The sequence below is a fragment of the Tursiops truncatus genome, chromosome 3 (assembly GCF_011762595.2).
Source record: "Tursiops truncatus isolate mTurTru1 chromosome 3, mTurTru1.mat.Y, whole genome shotgun sequence".
Classification (NCBI taxonomy): Eukaryota; Metazoa; Chordata; class Mammalia; order Artiodactyla; family Delphinidae; genus Tursiops; species Tursiops truncatus.
The window spans coordinates 151311359-151328743 of NC_047036.1; the positions used below are offsets into that span (position 1 = coordinate 151311359).

The 17385-nt window shown below is 55.7% G+C and overlaps 2 protein-coding genes across 5 annotated transcripts; both read left to right on the plus strand.

Moving 5' to 3' along the window:
* Positions 1-1690: 1690 nt before the first annotated feature.
* Positions 1691-5659, plus strand: EIF4E1B (eukaryotic translation initiation factor 4E family member 1B). Its single transcript, XM_033855080.1, is given in 7 exon segments — positions 1691-1753; positions 2587-2756; positions 3054-3155; positions 3764-3815; positions 4781-4906; positions 5041-5180; positions 5545-5659. Coding segments are annotated over 7 exon segments (768 nt in total).
* Positions 5660-7781: 2122 nt separating this feature from the next.
* TSPAN17 (tetraspanin 17) lies at positions 7782-17191 on the plus strand. 4 transcript variants are annotated; one of them, XM_073802821.1, is made up of 10 exons: positions 7914-8007; positions 10048-10201; positions 12210-12260; positions 12351-12497; positions 13291-13461; positions 15167-15292; positions 15864-15911; positions 16388-16504; positions 16591-16652; positions 17137-17191. In XM_073802821.1, the coding sequence occupies exons 2-10, from the start codon at positions 10115-10117 to the stop codon at positions 17171-17173; spliced, it is 846 nt and encodes a 281-aa protein (XP_073658922.1). In that variant the 5' UTR covers positions 7914-8007; positions 10048-10114; the 3' UTR covers positions 17174-17191. The 4 variants fall into 4 exon arrangements, with proteins under 4 accessions (XP_033709493.1, XP_073658923.1, XP_033709492.1 ...); XM_033853601.2 differs by lacking the exon at positions 10048-10201 and having other exon boundaries at positions 7784-8007; XM_033853602.2 differs by lacking the exons at positions 10048-10201; positions 12351-12497 and having other exon boundaries at positions 7782-8007.
* Positions 17192-17385: the final 194 nt, after the last annotated feature.

The window sequence follows — 17385 nt, forward strand, 5'->3', positions numbered from 1 at the left end:
GTACACTGGACATAAAGCTGTGCCAGGTTTCAGGCTGAGGCCTTAAGAAACTGGCAGCTTCTGCCTCTCATCTCTTGGGACATTGGTTATGGGAACCCAACCACAATGCTGTGAGGAAGCCAAGTGGTCACATGGAGAGGCTGCATAGAACTGTCCCAGCTGACACCCCAGTTGAGGTTCCATCTGTCAGCCAGCAAAGACCGCCCCACTGTGAGTGAGAAGATAGTCCCAGCCCCAGCCTGTAAGCCACTCCAATCGATAGGGCTTTGGAGTAGAGATGGGCCATCCCTATCGAGTGCTACCCAAATTGCAGTTCTGTGAGCAAAATAAATGATTATTGTAGTTTTAGGCCACTCTGTTTGGGGTGGTTTGTTATGCAGCAACAGGGAGCTGGGACTTCATGCCCACCTCTCCAGAGCCTATCCACAACCAAGCACTACTGAGTCTTCCTTCTAAATACATGTTCTCTTCATCTTCCCTGCCACCCCATTTGTGACCTGGACAGCTACGTCAGCATCCAAGTAGATCTCCTCCCACTCGCTCTTAATTGCACAGGGCCTGTTTCCTGCACAGCAGCCAGAGAACTTGCTAGAAAGCCCATCTGATTACCTCCGCAGCCCCTCTGTACCCACTTGAAGCACCCAATGGCTCTCCACTCTCCTAAGATCAAGACTCACCCCCCTTGCCCCCTTTAGGCCTCAGCGACAGTGGTGGTCTTTCTTCTCTTCCTCCAGTACCTCACGGGCCCTTTGCCCCAGAGCCTCTGCTCGTGCTGCTTCCACTCCCCGAGATGCCCTCCTCCACCTACCTAGTTAATGCTTGCTCAAATGTCACCTCTTCTGTGAACTGCCTCTGAGTCGGTGGTTCTTGAAACGGGGTCTCTGACCAGCATCATCAGGGAACTTGTTAGAAATGCCAATTCTCAGGCCCAAGCCCTGTGCTAAGCCATCAGAAATTGGGAGGCAGGGCCCAGTGGTCCGTGTTTAACAAGCCCTGCAGGTGATTCTGATCCATGCTCTTGAGAAGTGCTGCTCTAAAGCCCTCAGCGCAGGTCATGGATTTTGTCTTCTCCCATCTGTGAATTCCTCTCCTTCAGAGGTCTGCATTTATGATGACACAGGTCTTTGTGAGATTACCTGATGCCTGGCTCCCCTGATAGACCAGAGCACAGGGGACACTCATCTTCTGCTCCTCACTGCCTCCTAGGCCTAGGCCTGGCGCACCCTGGAGCTTAGGGATGTGGGTTGAACAGATATTAACTGTCGGCCTCCAGGTGGTCATGGGCTTCTCTGGCTGTGGGGTAGGGGAAGGGACTGGTCCCTTACAGAGCTGGGACCCTCAAAGTGGACAAGGGGAGGGTGAAAAACCTTAAGAAGTTTGGGGAGCGTTCAGCCCCTGCAGAAAAGGCTGCTGTTCAGAAGGCAGGGAAAGAGTCTCCCCAGCCACAGCTTTCCCTCCCTCCCTCACCTCCCCAGTCCCTCCTCCACCCTGGGGTAGCCCTCAGCTGACTGCTATTGACCACTGAGCCAGGCCTTGTTTTGTGGGCTTTAAGTGTTTTATATCATTTAATACCTAAGCTTCTGCGTTGTGTATCATTAACATTCCCATTTTATAGAGAGGGAAACTGAGACTCAGTGAGGTTCAGGTACTTGGCTGAGGTCAGGGCAGGGAGGACTTGAACCCAGGCTGTATGACAGGTGCACTGGCCCTCGCCATCCATGCCCAGGTGGAGAACACTCAGATGGCCCAGGAGGTAGGAAGCAGGAGTGCAGTGGGCCGGCAGGCCTGTGTGAAACCTTACTTGCTCTTCCCTAAGGCAGCGTCCGCTGTAGCAGATTGGGAGAAGGAGGCCTCAGTGTTGCCAGACCTCTCTAAAATTTCAAGAGCAACCAAAAATGTGGATTTTTTATATCCTCCTTGTTTCTAAATAATCACATTAGAAAGAAAACCCTTAGGTGCTTCCAGAGACCAGATAAATGCCTGTGTCAGATGACATTGATGGCGAAATCGAGGGGGTGAATGACAGCAGAGCCAAAAAGGAGACACCACAATGTGTGTATAAGATCTCGGACCTGGCCCCGCCCTGCCCCCCTCCCCCATTTCAGAGTCACAGCTTCTGCCATGTCTGGGACGGTCCGCTTTAAATTCAGTGTCCACCCTTGGCGGAATGCGGTTTCACTAAGGGCAGACCCCTAATACTGACACTTACCATTGTATCTCAGCCCCCAAATGGCCAGCACCATGTGGGCGGAGGCTAGGTCTGCCTGGTCACAGCTGTATTCCCAGCCCCCGGGCTGCAGTGCTCACTAAATGCTTGCTGATGGAAGTAATAGTGTAAGCCCTTCCCGCTCTGAACACCCCACTCCCCCACCCCTACGCTGGCTCCTCCCAGTCCCCTGTCCTGGGTGAGCGGGGCGGGGCGATGGTGGGTTAAAGGCCGGCAGCTGGGGACCCCCTCGGATGCTGGGTGCCCGTGGAGTCCAGGCTGTAGCATGGCTACCGCGCACTCTGTAAGTCCACCTGCCCGCCCCCTTGGGCAGCGAAGGCTGGGGCTCACCGCCCACCTTGACTTCTTTCTTTGGTCAGGCCAAAGAGGCTGAGGGTGGAATCCAAAAGTGGAAGAAAGAGAAGGAGGAGAAAGAGAAAGAGGAAGAGGAGGCAGCAGCGGGGGTGTGGGTGGGTGAGGAGGCTCTGAGGAAGGCCCAGGCCGAGGGCCCCGTGGAGAGCAAGCTGGAGTTGTACCCACTGCTGAACAGGTAGGCCCTACTCTTGGCCTTGGAATCACTTCCTCATCTGGGAACGGCCAGAGCTGGCCTAAGACTTGGGCTCTGGTGGCCCTTCCAGCCTTGACCCAGCTGAGATTCTGGGTTAAAGGCCCTCACTTATCCCCTGGCCCTTCAGGATAACTGGCTCCAGTCACCTTGGGCGGCCTGTGCCCCAAATCCTATCTCCCTGTTTGCCCTTGGAGGGACAGGGCTTCCCTGCCAACCTAGCTGCTGCTGGGGGCGGGCAGGTGGGTGCACTCTGCTTCCTCCTGGCCCGCCCTCCTCCAGGTGGGCTCTGTGGTTCTTCAAGAATGACTGCAGCAGGGCCTGGCAGGACAACCTGCATCTGGTCATCAAGTTTGACACCGTGGAGGACTTCTGGGCATGAGTGTCTGTCCCTCATGGAGGAGGCTGGGGCCATGGGGTTCTGAGCTGGGGATCCTTCGCAGACCCCACCCCTCCAGGGAGCTGCTTTCTACACAGCTTTCCCAGTCTTCCCTGGGGCCTTGCAGCATCTGCTGAGGACTGGGGCTTGGTGGGTTCTGCAAGGAGGTGGCGGGGGGATTGGGCTGGGGCACATCCCCCCCGAAGCCTCCTTGGGACCCAGGGAGAGAGCCTGGGAAGTGGGAGAAACAAGGAGTTGACCCTGACTCTGCTGCTCCATGCTTTGTGACCCTGGGCAAGTTCCTGCCCCTCTCTGAGCTTGTCTCAGCCACAAACTGAGTTTTAAGGCTGTCTCAGAGTCTGTGGTGATCCAGTGAGGAGATCTGAAAGGTGCTTCACAAACCCTAGAGGTGGGTGAGAAGGTAGAATTCGAAGGTCTGGGCAAGTGGGGATGGAATTCCTGGCAGGGGGCACCGGTATGAGCAAAGGCTTGGAGGCTGGAAGGTGGGTGGAAAGCAGTGGGGTCTGGTAAGAGATTGAGGGGGTCTGAGGCCAGTTGGAACCAGGCTCTAAAAAGCCTGGACTTTCAGCCTGGGGTGGGGGCCTCTCTCCAGGATGTACAATAACATCCAGCTGGCCAGTAAGCTCTCTTCTGGCTGTGACTACGCCTGTTCAAGGTAAGCCCTGCTTCCCCACCCCCACCCTGTCCCCAGGGCACAGGGGGGCTGATTCTTCCCAGCTTCCTCCCTCACAGGCGTTTGGGGGTGGGGTGCCGAGGACAGCCTCCCTCAGAGTCAAGTATAATTTCAGATCAGAGGACCGCTCGGCAGAAGCATGGACAGAGTGTCAGACCTGAGCTGTACCTTGAAGGACAGGGGAGGGGGATGAAGGGGGAACAAGGAAGGAGTCTAGGTTTCTGGCCTGGCTCCTTAACTAGGGAGGTGCATCAGAATTGCCTCAGGACACTCATCAATGTCCAGGCCTGTCCCTGGAGGTGCTGTGCAGTGGGGCCCTGACATCAGCATTTAAAGATTTTCCTTAGGTGATTTGTTTCCAGCAGCTGAGCCTGGAATGTCTGCCTTTGGCCACACTGGGGTTGCCCCAGATGCTTTCTTTTTTTCTTTTTTTTCTTTTGCGGTACGCGGGCCTCTCACCGTTGTGGTCTCTCCCGTTGCGGAGCACAGGCTCCGGACGCGCAGGCTCAGCAGCCATGGCTCACGGGCCCAGCTGCTCCGTGGCATGTGGGATCTTCCCAGACCAGGGCACGAACCCGTGTCCCCTGCATCGGCAGGCGGACTCTCAACCACTGTGCCACCAGGGAAGCCCCTCCCCAGATGCTTTCTTAATCACCTCCATTTGAACTCTCATATCAAGGAACTTGGTTCAGTACGGGAGATAAACACACACCCACGCAAGGCTATGTGAGGTGACAGATGTTGAGGCTTAGGGGCCCATGGGAACTCACAGGAGGGTCTGGGGGGCTGAATGGCTGGTAGAACCTGCTTGTACAGGAGGGATGAAGGCAGAAAGGTCCTGGCCTGTGGAGGCCTACTGAGGGGCTAGAGCAGGACCTGGGGAGGTGGCCAGGCCCTCACTTTCCTCTGAACAAAGGGAGGTGGTTGATCTGCAAGCCTGCCTCCCAGGATGGCATTGAGCCCATGTGGGAAGACAGCAGGAATAGGCGGGGTGGTCGCTGGCTGGTCAGCCTCTCCAAGCAGCAGCGCCACAGTGAGCTGGACCACCTATGGCTGGAGACGGTGAGTGGGGGACTGGGCGGGGAGGCTTCCCAAGGGAAGGGGCTGGGCTGGTGTATAGCGGTGGTCTCAGGGTGGTGGGGGCAGACTCTGTGTCCACCAGGAAGCCTCATCCTCCTCCTTTTTTTTGGCTCCAGCTGCTGTGTTTGATCGGGGAGAGCTTTGAGGAACACAGCCGGGAGGTGTGTGGGGCCGTCATCAACATCCGAACCAAGGGGGACAAGATTGCTGTATGGACGAGGGAGACAGAGAACCAGGAGGGCGTGCTGCGCATTGGGTGAGGGGTATCTCTGGCACAGGGTGGGGGCTGGGTCTCTTCTAGGAGAGAAGGGGAAAGTGGTGGAAGGGGCGTGGTTTGGCCTGCAAGGGAGACCTCTGGAACTCTGCATGCTGTCTCTCCCTTCTTTCTTCACCACTTGTGTAAAGGGTGTGGCATCTCAATTTCAAACTGTTTCTTAACAGACCTCTTCTCCTTTGCACTAGGCACATTTTGGGTTTCCACATGGGTAAGACAAATACAACAGGAGTTACTGTGGTTGGAACCAGGGTAGGAGCTCTGAGCAAAGGACCCAGGGTCCCACGTTATCTGCAGGACCCGCTGCTGACTGCCTGTCTCCTTTCCTCTCCCACTTACCTCCCAGGCGTGTCTACAAAGAGCGCCTGGGACTCTCCACAAAGACCATCATTGGGTACCAGGCCCACGCAGACACGGCCGCCAAGAGCAACTCCCTAGCCAAGAACAAATTTGTGGTGTGAGGGGACCCTGGCACCACTGCCCATTTGGCTGCCCCTGAGCCTCCCACTGCTGTGTGTGTGTGTGTGTGTGTGTGTGTGTGTGTGTAAAAGGGGCTGGGCTGGGGGCAGATGGCATGGTTCTCACCTATTCTGGAGTGAATACGAACACTCTTTAATGTGAATTGGGGCCCAGGACAAGGGGCAGTTCTGGTGGGGGACCCAATGTGAGGGACCAGGGCAACGGAAAGGTGGAGGAAAGCCTGGGCTTGTTTCACCCTGGGGCTTGGGTTGGGTAGAGTGGGGTGAGGTGAGTTATTGGTGGGAGGAGGGCTCAACTGCAGGTGGAAAGATAACAGGAGAGAATCCTAGGATCCAGGACTTACTCCGTGCTCCCCACCTCGGGAAAAGAGGCTAGGTGGCCTGAGGGCCAGACTCTTCCATTTTGGGGGAGGGGGCTCAAGGCCGCTGACCCAGAGCTGGAGCTCAGGGACAGGAGTGGGGGGCTCTCTCAATTGATCACTCTGCTTTAAAAACTTTTATGGATTGCCTCTCATCAGATTTGTAGCCTTGGAGCCTACCCTGTATCCCACACCTCCCCTCAGCCAGCTGTGCGTGGGTCCCTAGAGGGGTGGGAGCGGGGGCGGGGGCGACTGATGAGGCCCTGGCCCAGGAGAGGTGGTCAGGCCTTACTATGGTTCTGCTAGACGATGATTAACTGGAAGGTGATGAAGCTTAAGCCCCTTTCTGTTTCCTAAATAAATACTTTTAAACAAAACCAGAATTATTTTTAAAGAGGACTCTAAAATTGAGTAAAATTCAGGCCCCCCAAACCTTGATCTGCTCTAGTCCTGCCTTGAGAGGGCTCATGTGAGACGCCCCAGGTACCAAGGAGCCTGATCAGGGTGGAAGCTGGTAGGGGGAGAGGGGTTAGATGGTGGGCGGGGGGCTTTAACGGCCAAAGGGGCTTGAGCCAGGGGATGCAGTATATGCCCCTGGCAAAACTGAAGGGGCAGGGAGCAGCAGGAGTGGCCCTCACAAGACCCAGGTGTCATCCACTCTGAGTTTGAACGAGTAGAGGTAGAACTGAATTTCTGGGGCTTCCCTGGTGGCACAGTGGTTAAGAATCTGCCTGCCAATGCAGGGGACATGGGTTCGAGCCCTGGTCTGGGAAGATCCCACATGCACGCAGAGCAGCTAAGCCCGCGAGCTACAACTACTGAGCCTGCACTCTAGAGCTGGTGAGCCACAACTACTGAAGCCCGCTCCGCATCAAGAAAAGCCAGCCCATGAGAAGCCCACGCACGGCAACTAGAGAAAGCCCGCGCGCAGCAACGAAGACCCAACGCAGCCATAAAAAAATTAAAAAAAAAAGAATTTCCATCCAGTGAGGAGCGCTTTTTTAAAAAATTTATTTTTATTGGAGTATAGTTGCTTTACAATGTTGTGTTAGTTTCTACTGTACAGCAAAGTGAATCAGCTATAGGTATACAAATATCCCTCTTTTTTGTATTTCCTTCCCATTTAGGTCACCACAGAGCATTGAGTAGAGTTCCCTGAGCTATACAGTAGGTTCTCATTAGTTATCTATTTTATACATAGTATCAAGTGTTTATATGTCAATCCCAGTCTCCCAATTCATCCCAGCACCCAAAAAGCGCTTCTGATTGGACTCCACTGTAATAAAACGTCCTGCACGTGTGCTAAACACCATCCATATAACCATCCTCCTCTCGCTCACCAGCTCAGTAGTTACTCCTCTCTAGGGATGGGAACAGACGGCAAGGTCGGGGATTGGGGTGGCGCTGGTCCTGAGCTTTGCGGTGTGGGGGGAACTAGGGGTCTTTCGTGTCTGCGACTTGCGGCGCCCTCAGCATCTCAGGTTGGTCTGAAGGACGCTGCAGCGGCCAGCGCATAGGGAGGAGTCAGGCCTAGAGGCTAGCCTCCGAGAGGGCTGAGTCGGGCTGTGGGGAGGGGCCTGTATGGGGGTGGGGTCCGGAGGGGACAGTCGGGAGACTGGGCTCCAAAGGGGAGTAAGGCTGGGGGCGGAGCCTATGGAGGGGGCGGAGTCATGCCTAGAGGTGGGGCTCTGAGGGGGACCAAGCAGGGGGCGGTCCGGGAGCCGAGGGCGGTCCCTGCGGGGCGGACCCTGGGGGTCGGGCGGGGCCCGACGGGCGCTCTGGGTGGCCGCAGCCATGAAGCCGCAGCCGCCGGGCTAGGCCCCGGGCGGCTCCAGCCCCGGGCGGCCCGCGGAGGGCTGGGCCCAGCCCCCGGCTCCGCTCACCATGACCGGCAAGCACCAGCACTTCCAGGAACCCGAGGTCGGCTGCTGCGGGAAATACTTCCTGTTTGGCTTCAACATCGTCTTCTGGGTGAGAGCGGGGTGGGTTCTGGGCCCTGTGCTGGGGATGGCGGGAGAAGGAGGCTCAGTCCCCTACTAGGGGGAGACACTCTCTGCCACAAGGGCTTGGGACCGTCCCCCCACTCCTTCCTCCCATTCGCACCTCCACGCCCACCCCCAGGACCACCCAGGGGAACTACGAAGAGGCCCGGATTGCAGGGGACGGGTCCCAGCCACTGCGGTAGTGGCGGGGGGGGGGGGGGGGGGGACAGTCTTCCGGGGTCTTCCCGAGGCCTGGCGGAGAAATGGGAGGTGTTTCCGTGAAGACCCCATGGGCACGCTTAGTGCGGGCGCCCCCTCTCCCTCCCAGCCCCTTTGCTACCCGGGGGTGTCAGGGATACGCGGAGCCCCACCCCTGGTTTTACCCGTAGGGATGAGAGCCTCCTCGAAGGACGGGATCCCGTCTCCTGCCCCTTTACCTCTCCAGTACCTGGGCCTGCTGCCTCGCCTTAAGCTCCTACAAAGGGGGAGGGTAGGTCAAAGGTCGAAGCCCCACCCCCACCCCAAAGAGGCTTGCGGGCAGGGAGGGCCAATCGCCCTAGTTCTCGGCCGGGGACAGGGGATGTTTCCTGATGAGAGGCCAGGAGAGCTGGCCCTGGGGAACAGAATTCAACATCCACAAATGACCAAACCGAGACTCCAGGGCAGGGCTGCCCCTGCCTGGAGAAGGGAGCTGCTGGTGCCCCTCCCAGGGTGGCATCTGTAGCCCTGGGCCCTGCCAAGTCATCTTTCCCTTCTCCCTCTTCATCCCATATCTCCAAGGCTACTTGCTGCCTCTGCAGTCTCTGCTTCTGACGTCTTGGGTCAGAATGCCAGACCCATTCAGTTTTGTTTATCAGGACTCAGTGGCACTGCCCTTTACCCACATGCTGCTCATGCAATGTGGGTGTCCTTTGGCCCCAGCAGTGCCCAGCCTCGAGGGTGTGAGCCATGTGCAGAGAGCACTAGTCAGGGAAGTCTGAGGCTCTGGGTGAAGCAGGCCTAGCTGTGAGACAGTGGGCAAGTCACTTCTCTCTGGGCCTTAGCTTCCCTGGCAGCGAGTGGGTGATAATGAAGCCTGCCCCTCAGGACTGTTAGGCAGATTAAATGAATTATAACTTACTGTATTCTTGCAGCTACTTTATTATCTACATTTTACAGGTGAAGGAACAGGCACAGAGAAGTTAAATCTTTTAACCCAGAGTCACACAGCCAGTAAGTGCAGAGCCAAGGTGACAGCTCAGTGGGCAGTAGATGGAGGTGAGGCAGAGCATTAAGCAGAGGGAACCCCCCCAGATGTCAAGGGGCGAGAGGCATGAGAGACCCAGGCTTGTTCCAGGGTCCTCCAGGATGGGGAGCCCGAGTGTGAAAGGCCCCAGGTCTGGGGCAGAGAGTTTGAGTTTTATGTTGAGGGCAGAGGGTAGCACTCAAGGCTTCAGTGCTGGGTGATGGGTATGTTCTAGCTTCTGTTTTGGAGGCAGATCTGCCTGGCTGACATGGGGAGGGTGAGTGAGGGGCAGGGTTTGGAGGTAGGGAGACCAGGGAGGAGGGCTGGGGCAAAGTTGGGGTGGTGGCAGGTGGGAAAGGTGAGGAAGGCTCCAGGGTAAGTTATGAGGCTGAACTGACAGGACTGGGCCACTTGGGGGTTTGGTTTTGGGTCAAGGTGGCCTGAAGGAGGTACCTGTGAAACAGGCCCAGAGATTTTTTTATTTTAATGGAAAGCAGACCCTTATGTTACCCTGCTCAGAACCTTCCAGTTTTTTCTCACTAGAATACAGTCCAGACTCCTCCCCGTGGCCCACAGCACCCTGTGGTGTCTGGCCTTGCTGCCCTTCAGTTTGTCCCTTGCACTGCCAAACATGATCTTACCTCTGGGCCTTTGCCAGTACTTCCGCCTAGAATTCTCTTCTCTTCAGTGCACCTTTTCATCATTCAAACCTCAGCTAAAATGTCACCATGCTCCCTAACTGAAACATGCCCCCACTACCCTATTAACTCCCCATTTCATCACCCTGTTTGATTTTCTTTAAAGGCTCTGTTGGTATCTGAAATTACCTTGTTTGCTCACTGTGGATTTCCCCCACTGGAGTGTAAACTCCATGAGGGCTGAGAGCTCATGTGTCCTATTCCCTGATGTATTTCTGGTGCATGGAATGGATCCTGGGACATGGAGGCGTTTGCAGCAGGCAGGTGGACTAAGGGCTCTAGAGCCGGGGAGAGGTTTGGGTGGAGATCAGGAGATGCCAGTGTCACGATGGGGTGAAAGATGAGTGTGAGAAAAAGAAGACTAGAAGGCTGAGGTTGGAACCTGGTGGGGGAGGGGGGTAGCCATGTGCATGGCGCAGGTGAAGCAGAGCACTGTAGGAGGGAGGCTGAGAAAGGGCAGGAGGAGGAACGGCGTTGCGTTAACCATGGAGAGGTTTGGGAAAGAGAAAATAGTGATCATTCACCTAAAGGCCACGGCGGGTCAAGTGGGATGAGGCAGGAGAAGTGATGTTTGGTTTCACATCCCAGATCCAGTGTGGGGGAGGGAAGGAAAAATATTTCTAGAAAAAGAGTACAGCAGTGGGAGGAGCCTGGGGTTGGAGAGGGGAAGGTGCTAAAGGTGGCAGGTCAGGGGTGGAGCTGACTGAGGCTCTGTGCTGAGGGGAAGGAGCCTGTAGAGAAAGCAGGTGGGAGAGGGAGGTCTGAAGAGGTGGGGTGGCAGCCTTGGGCTTGGGCCAGAGGGGCACTCTCCCTCTGAGACTAGATGTCCTGCCCAGGTTCAGGCAGCTGCCCTCGATATCCAGGGCTCTTCCTAGTACGGAAATGAGGTGGGATGGTGGGTGGTGTTTAGAAGGCCTAGGCTGGTGCCACTCTGCTGATACGGGGCTGAATTGGGATTCCCTGTCATTTAGGGGTCTTTGGCTGTGAACTACAAACGTACTCTGCCAGACAGAGGTTGAAAGGGTGGGACGGGAGTGAGGTGGAAGTCACAGAGTTGCAGGGCAGCAGGAGGACCAGACTTGGGAGGGGGCAGAGAGGATGCCAGGAGCCTGGAACCCTAACATAGGCCTGGGGTGAGAACAGAGGCTCAGGAAACAGCTGCTGCCACTTGGTGGGACTGTTTTGGCCATCCTCTGCTCCAATTCTGAGTTCCAAGAAGGGGCCCGCCTTTGTCCGTCTTAGGGCTGGGGACGGTTCAGTCTTCCAAGCTGTGTCCTGTGGGAAGAAACACTGAGATGCATTCTTGGGAAGATTGAAAGGACCCTGAATGTAAATTGATATAGCCACTATGGAGAACAGTATGGAGGTTCCTTAAAAAATTAAAAATAGAACTACCATATGACCCAGCAATTCCACTACTGGGCATATACCCTGAGAAAACCATAATTCAAAAAGAGTCATGTACCAAAATGTTCATTGCAGCTCTATTTACAATAGCCAGGACATGGAAGCAACCTAAGTGTCCATCAACAGATGAATGGATAAAGAAGATATGGCACATATATACAACGGAATATTACTCAGCCATAAAGAGGAACAAAACTGAGTTATTTGTAGTGAGGTGGATGGACCTAGAGACTGTCATACAGAGTGAAGTAAATCAAAAAGCAAAAAACAAATACCATATGCTAACACCTATATATGGAATCTAAAAAAAAGAAAAGAAAAAAAATGGTCAGAAGAACCTAGGGGCAAGACGGGAATAAAGATGCAGACCTACTAGAGAATGGACTTGAGGATACGGGGACGGGGAAGGGTAAGCTGGGACAAAGTGAGAGAGTGGCATGGACAAATATACACTACCAAACGTAAAATAGATAGCTAGTGGGAAGCAGCCGCATAGCAGAGGGAGATCAGCTCGGTGCTTTGTGACCACCTAGAGGGGTGGGATACAGGGGGTGGGATACAGATGGTGGGAGGGAGACACAAGAGGGAAGAGATATGGGGACATATGTCTATGTATACCTGATTCACTTTGTTATAAAGCAGAAACTAACACACCATTGTAAAGCAATTATACTCCAATAAAGATGTTAAAAATAAAAAAAGAAGAAAGGACCCTGGATCCCATTTACAGCCCTTTCCCCTCTTTCTCTCTTTCTCCCTGGCTTCCTGAAGACCCTGAGCAGTAGTGGGGAGGGGGCTCTGCTGGGGGTGGGGAAGGATGCTGGTGCCCCAGCCCTCAGCTCTTTGCTGCTGCTTCTGCAGGTGCTGGGAGCCCTGTTCCTGGCCATTGGTCTCTGGGCCTGGGGTGAGAAGGTAAGGCGGTGGGGTAGGGTGTGGGGCTGCTCTGGGTCAAGATGGTGGGAGGGCCAGCTCCCCCCATTTGCCTCTGCTCGCCCTTCACAGGGTGTTCTCTCCAACATCTCGGCGCTGACAGATCTGGGAGGCCTTGACCCTGTGTGGCTCTTTGTAGTGGTAGGAGGCATCATGTCGGTGCTGGGCTTTGCCGGCTGCATTGGGGCCCTCCGGGAGAACACCTTCCTGCTCAAGTTTGTGAGTGCCCTCCCACTGGGGACCCCAACCTCCTCCCACCCACTTCTTGCATAGTTCATGCTTAATAATGGTAGTTTTATTATTATGTTATTGTAACAATAATCACTAGATTTGTATTCTCCACGTTTATAGTATCCTTTCTGTTGTACGGGGCCGAAACCTAGTGGCCTAAGCTAAAAGGGCCACTAAGAAAGCCCAAGGGCGTGTTAACTGCCAGCGCATTTGGATCCAGCAGCCACCACAGTGTCACTTGTCCTAGTCGCTCTGTTTCTCAGCTCTGTCCCTCTGGGTTGGCTCCAGTCCTCTTGGGGTGGAAAGATGTCCAGGAATGGGTGGGTGCTGGCTTCAAGCTGCCCTCCCAGGAACTCCTGATGGAGGCTGAGTGAGGCTCTCCCTTCCCAACCATTCTGCCCAAGTACTTCAACTGCATCTCCTTAGTCCTGATTGGCTGCCTCTGGACCAATCCCTGTGGTCCCAGGGGAGGTAATGCTCTGATTGGTGGGATCTTGACGCATGCCCAGTCCTCTGTGTGGGAGTGGGAATGGGAAAAGAGGTGGAGGTGGCTCCTGCGTAGCAGCAGAAACTGAATGTGTGTGTGGAGAGTGGTTTCTCAAAGACAACAGGGTAGGTAAGAACAGCACTATCTTTTTTCATCATAAAACAATACTAACATGATAGAAGGTGGGGACTCTGGGCTGTCTTGGGTCAGGGTGCAGGAGGTTGGAGCCCCACCCAGTGGCAACCCCAGACCCTGTATCTCTGACCCCCACTGTCTGTGTGCCCCCAACCCCAGTTCTCCGTGTTCCTTGGCCTCATTTTCTTCCTGGAGTTGGCAACAGGGATCCTGGCCTTCGTCTTCAAGGACTGGATTCGAGACCAGCTCAACCTCTTCATCAACAACAATGTCAAGGCCTATCGGGACGACATTGACCTCCAGAACCTCATTGACTTTGCTCAGGAATACGTAAGTCCAGCATCCAGCTCTGACCACATGCAGGAGGCACGTGCTGGACAGATGAATGAGGGAGCAAGCTCCCTATGTGCTGGGTCTGTTCCCTCGCCCACCAGGCCAGGCAGGCCCCAAGGAAGCGAGCCAGGAGGGCCCCTGTCTGAGAGGAAGCCAGCCCCTCGTGATCTCCATGTGCCTAGCCCTGCATGGTCACAGCATTGGGGAACAGAGGCCAGAGGATCCAAACTGGCAGCTCGTAGGCCAGGCTTACAGAACACTTAAAGGAGGAAACGTGGCATAAAAATATAGATTTCTTCTTCTACTAAACTGGGCCCACAGTCTGGGCTGGCGCTACATTGCCACTGCCCCCTTTGCTGGTAGAGGGACTGTTTGCCCCGTCCCCGCCACTCTATTTTATTATACCTGTCGGCCCTCTTCCCTCATTTATATTATTCGTTTGGCCTCTGAACATATTCGAGTTTGAGACCTGCCCCCCAGAAGCTCTGCCCTCAAGCTTGCAAACCTAACCCCTGTGAAGAAGCAGTCAGTGAACAGTTCACAAAATCCTAGACACCTCCCGCCTGCACATTCTCACCCACTCACACGCGTAGTCACACACACTCAGAGTCATACTCCTTTGGTGCCATCCACCCCAAGAACTGCTCTGGGATCCAGAGTGAACCAGAGCCGGTGCCTGCTTTGAGGAGCTCTCAACCCAGGGCAGAAGTAAACAGAGAGGCAGGTGGTTAGGATGTGATTTATTTGTTCATTCAACACAGAATTGTTATGGACCTATTCTGTGCCAGGCTCTGGGCTAGGGGCTGGGGATTCAGAGGTGAAAAAAGCTGGGACCTGTGTTTGTGGGGATGGTAGTCTGGGGGAAGAGACAGATGATAAAAGAGCAAAACAAACAAACATGTGTGTGTGTGTGTGTGTGTGTGTGTGTGTAGAATTATAAACTGTGGTAAGGGCTGAAATGGGGAAGCCCGGAGAAGGCGAAGGCTTCTTGGGGGCAGCCTTGGGAGAGGAGAAGGCCTCTCAAGACCAGCCTTGAGCTGGTCCCTTGAGGGCCAGCTTTTTAGCAGCCTGTGCCATGTCAGTGAGTTAAGGCTGTGTGCTCCTGTCTCCCCACTAGATCATGAGCTCCCTGCTTCATTGCAGCCCCACGATGTGCTGGGTAGGGGTAATGGTGATACAGGTGCTGACAGCAGCATCTGTAAAGTGGAATGGGATCATTGTGAGGGTGGCAGGATTGCCCTCCTGTCCTGGCAGAGAGGAAGAGAGAAGGTCTTCTGTAAAAATCGCTGGGGCAAGTGTGGGGAGACGGGTCACAGATGTGGGGTTCAGTGGTGCCTTTCCCCACAGGGTTTGTTGAAACTCGAACCCCTCAAGGTGGCCTGGAGGAAGCCACAGTCCTTGGGCCACCATCCCTGCCCCCTCCCTTCCTTTTCTCATCCTCTCTTAGACTAGGGGACAAGCTCAGGAGCCCCTTCCTACTCCACCCAGCCCCCACCAACCCAGGCAGGAGCCTCAAGCTGCTCTGGTGGCCCTGGGCCCAGGCCTGGCCTGTCTGTGGCGGAGCTACCCGCCTGCCTGGCTGCCTCTAGGCCCCCTCCCGGCCAGCCCAGCCCTGTCTTCCTGCAGCCTGGGCCTGTCCCCAAACAGGATGGGGCTCCTGGACTGGGCCTGGCTCACCTGGGGTTCTTCTCCCACCCGCTAGTGGTCTTGCTGCGGAGCCCGAGGGCCCAACGACTGGAACCTCAATATCTACTTCAACTGCACTGACGTGAACCCGAGCCGGGAGCGCTGCGGGGTGCCCTTCTCCTGCTGCGTCAGGGACCCTGTGGTGAGTGGGGCCTGGTGAGGAGGGGTGGGCCTCGCAGTTCGCAGGCGCAGTCTGGGAAGAGCCCATCCCCGGGCTGGCTCGACTCCACCCTGCTCTGGGGGCTGTGGATGTGGATGTTGGGGGAGGTCAGCTTACATAGGAGTAGCCCTGTGGGCTGGGGAGTTTGTGTCCATGGGCAGTGCTGAGCCCTGTTGGATAGGGACTGCTCCTCTTGGGCCACCATGCTGGGGTGGCAGGGTTGGGGGTTCTGACCCTTTCATGGCTTTCTTTAGAGCAGAAGCTTCTCTCGGTGACACCCCTCCAGTCACAGTGCACAGGGACAACGAGGGCCAGGTTTCTTCCCATTCTTATAAAACTCGAGCAGTCAGGGTTCCTAAAACTGAAGCAGTTCAAGCTGGTGTTGTGGCCATGCGCCCTGGCATCAGGGAAAGAGGTGCACGGGTCCCAGCCAGCCTAGCTTAAGGAGCGGTGGACGCAGCGGAATCCACGGTTCCATCTGCTTCCCCTGAGACCCCATGGATGCCCCCCCCCCCCCCCCCACTGAGTTGCTCACTGGCCTGTTTCTTCTCAGGAAGATGTCCTCAACACTCAGTGTGGCTACGATGTTCGGCTCAAACTGGTGAGAGGGGAGGGGACAGGGCTGGGGGCAGCTGGGGGCACTGGGATCGGAAGGGGGGGGTCCCCTCTAGGCTCTAAAAGGCCTCAGGGAATCAGGGGAGGGGATGCTGAGTCCTAGGAGGCACGCGGGGCTTGGTACAGCCAAACACAAGGCAGTGGACTCCACTAGAGGGAGAAAACAGTAAGACATGGATAAAGAAATACGAACAATAATGTGACAATTTCAGCTAAGCACTTGGAAGAAAATAAAATCAGAGAAGTGATGGGATTGGGGCAGGGCAGTCAGGGAAGGCCTCTCCGAGGAGAAGGCATCTGTGCTGAGACCCCGATGAGGAGAAGGCCCTGTGGTTGAGCTCCAGGCTGCAGGCACTAAGGTGTAAGGTCCTCGGCGGAGCTGAGCTTGGCAAGCTGGACTGAGATGGGGCCTGCAGTGGTGGTGGGTGGGCTGAGCCGAGCCTGGTGCCCATCTGTCCCCAGGAGCTGGAGCAGCAGGGCTTCATCCACACCAAAGGCTGCGTGGGCCAGTTTGAAAAGTGGCTGCAGGACAACCTGATCATCGTGGCTGGGATCTTTGTGGGCATCGCCCTCCTCCAGGTACCACTGTGGCCCTGCATGCCCTCACTCTGCCCTGGACAACCTGCCCTGCCAGTGGCCTCTCCCTCACCTGCTCTCCGTTACAGATCTTTGGTATCTGCCTGGCCCAGAACCTCGTGAGTGACATCAAGGCAGTGAAGGCCAACTGGTGAGGCTGCCTCGCTGGCCATGGCCACTCGCCTGGCTGACCCAGGGCCCCCCCCCCCCCCCCGCAACTCTCCCCATGATGGGCAAGGCTGCAGGAGGTGTTTCTGCTTGGACCTGAACCCCACATGGGGCTTGCGTGCCTCTGGGCTGTGCACCCATGGAGAGAGCTGCATGGCTCTGCCCGGGCTGCCTGTCCTGTAGCTGTGTGCACGGAGGGTGGGTGTGGCCAGTGGGTGTGCACAGGGAGCCGCCATCTCAGCTGTTTTTGGGTGGTTGGCTCTCCAGGGGACTAGGAAGGGCACAGCTAAGGGGGCAGGCCAGGTGGGGTGGGCTTGGGGCCTGCTGTTGCGTGGGACACAGCCTCATGTATCTCAGAGCTCTCTCCACTAGCTGTGACCTTGACCCTGCCAGGAGCCCACTTCAGCCTCAATGTCTCAGACTCTAAAATGGGTCCAAGAATTTTCTCTCCCTTGCTTGCCTCTCAGGATCAAACATGATGATGGCTACAGACTACTCAAATAAACAAAACCTTGAAAACCACTGGCTTCCGCCCGGCATCTTGAAGGTTCTGTCAGCTGCAGGTTCTCAGCAGAGCTCTCCATCTTGGGCCCCAGCCTGGAGCCATCCGCCAATGTGTTTTCTTGGCCTGGGTAGTATATACATTTGAGACAACCTGTAAAACTTGGTGTATTTCACATAAAAGTCCAGGTCCCCAGCTTCTTGTGAAGATTGGC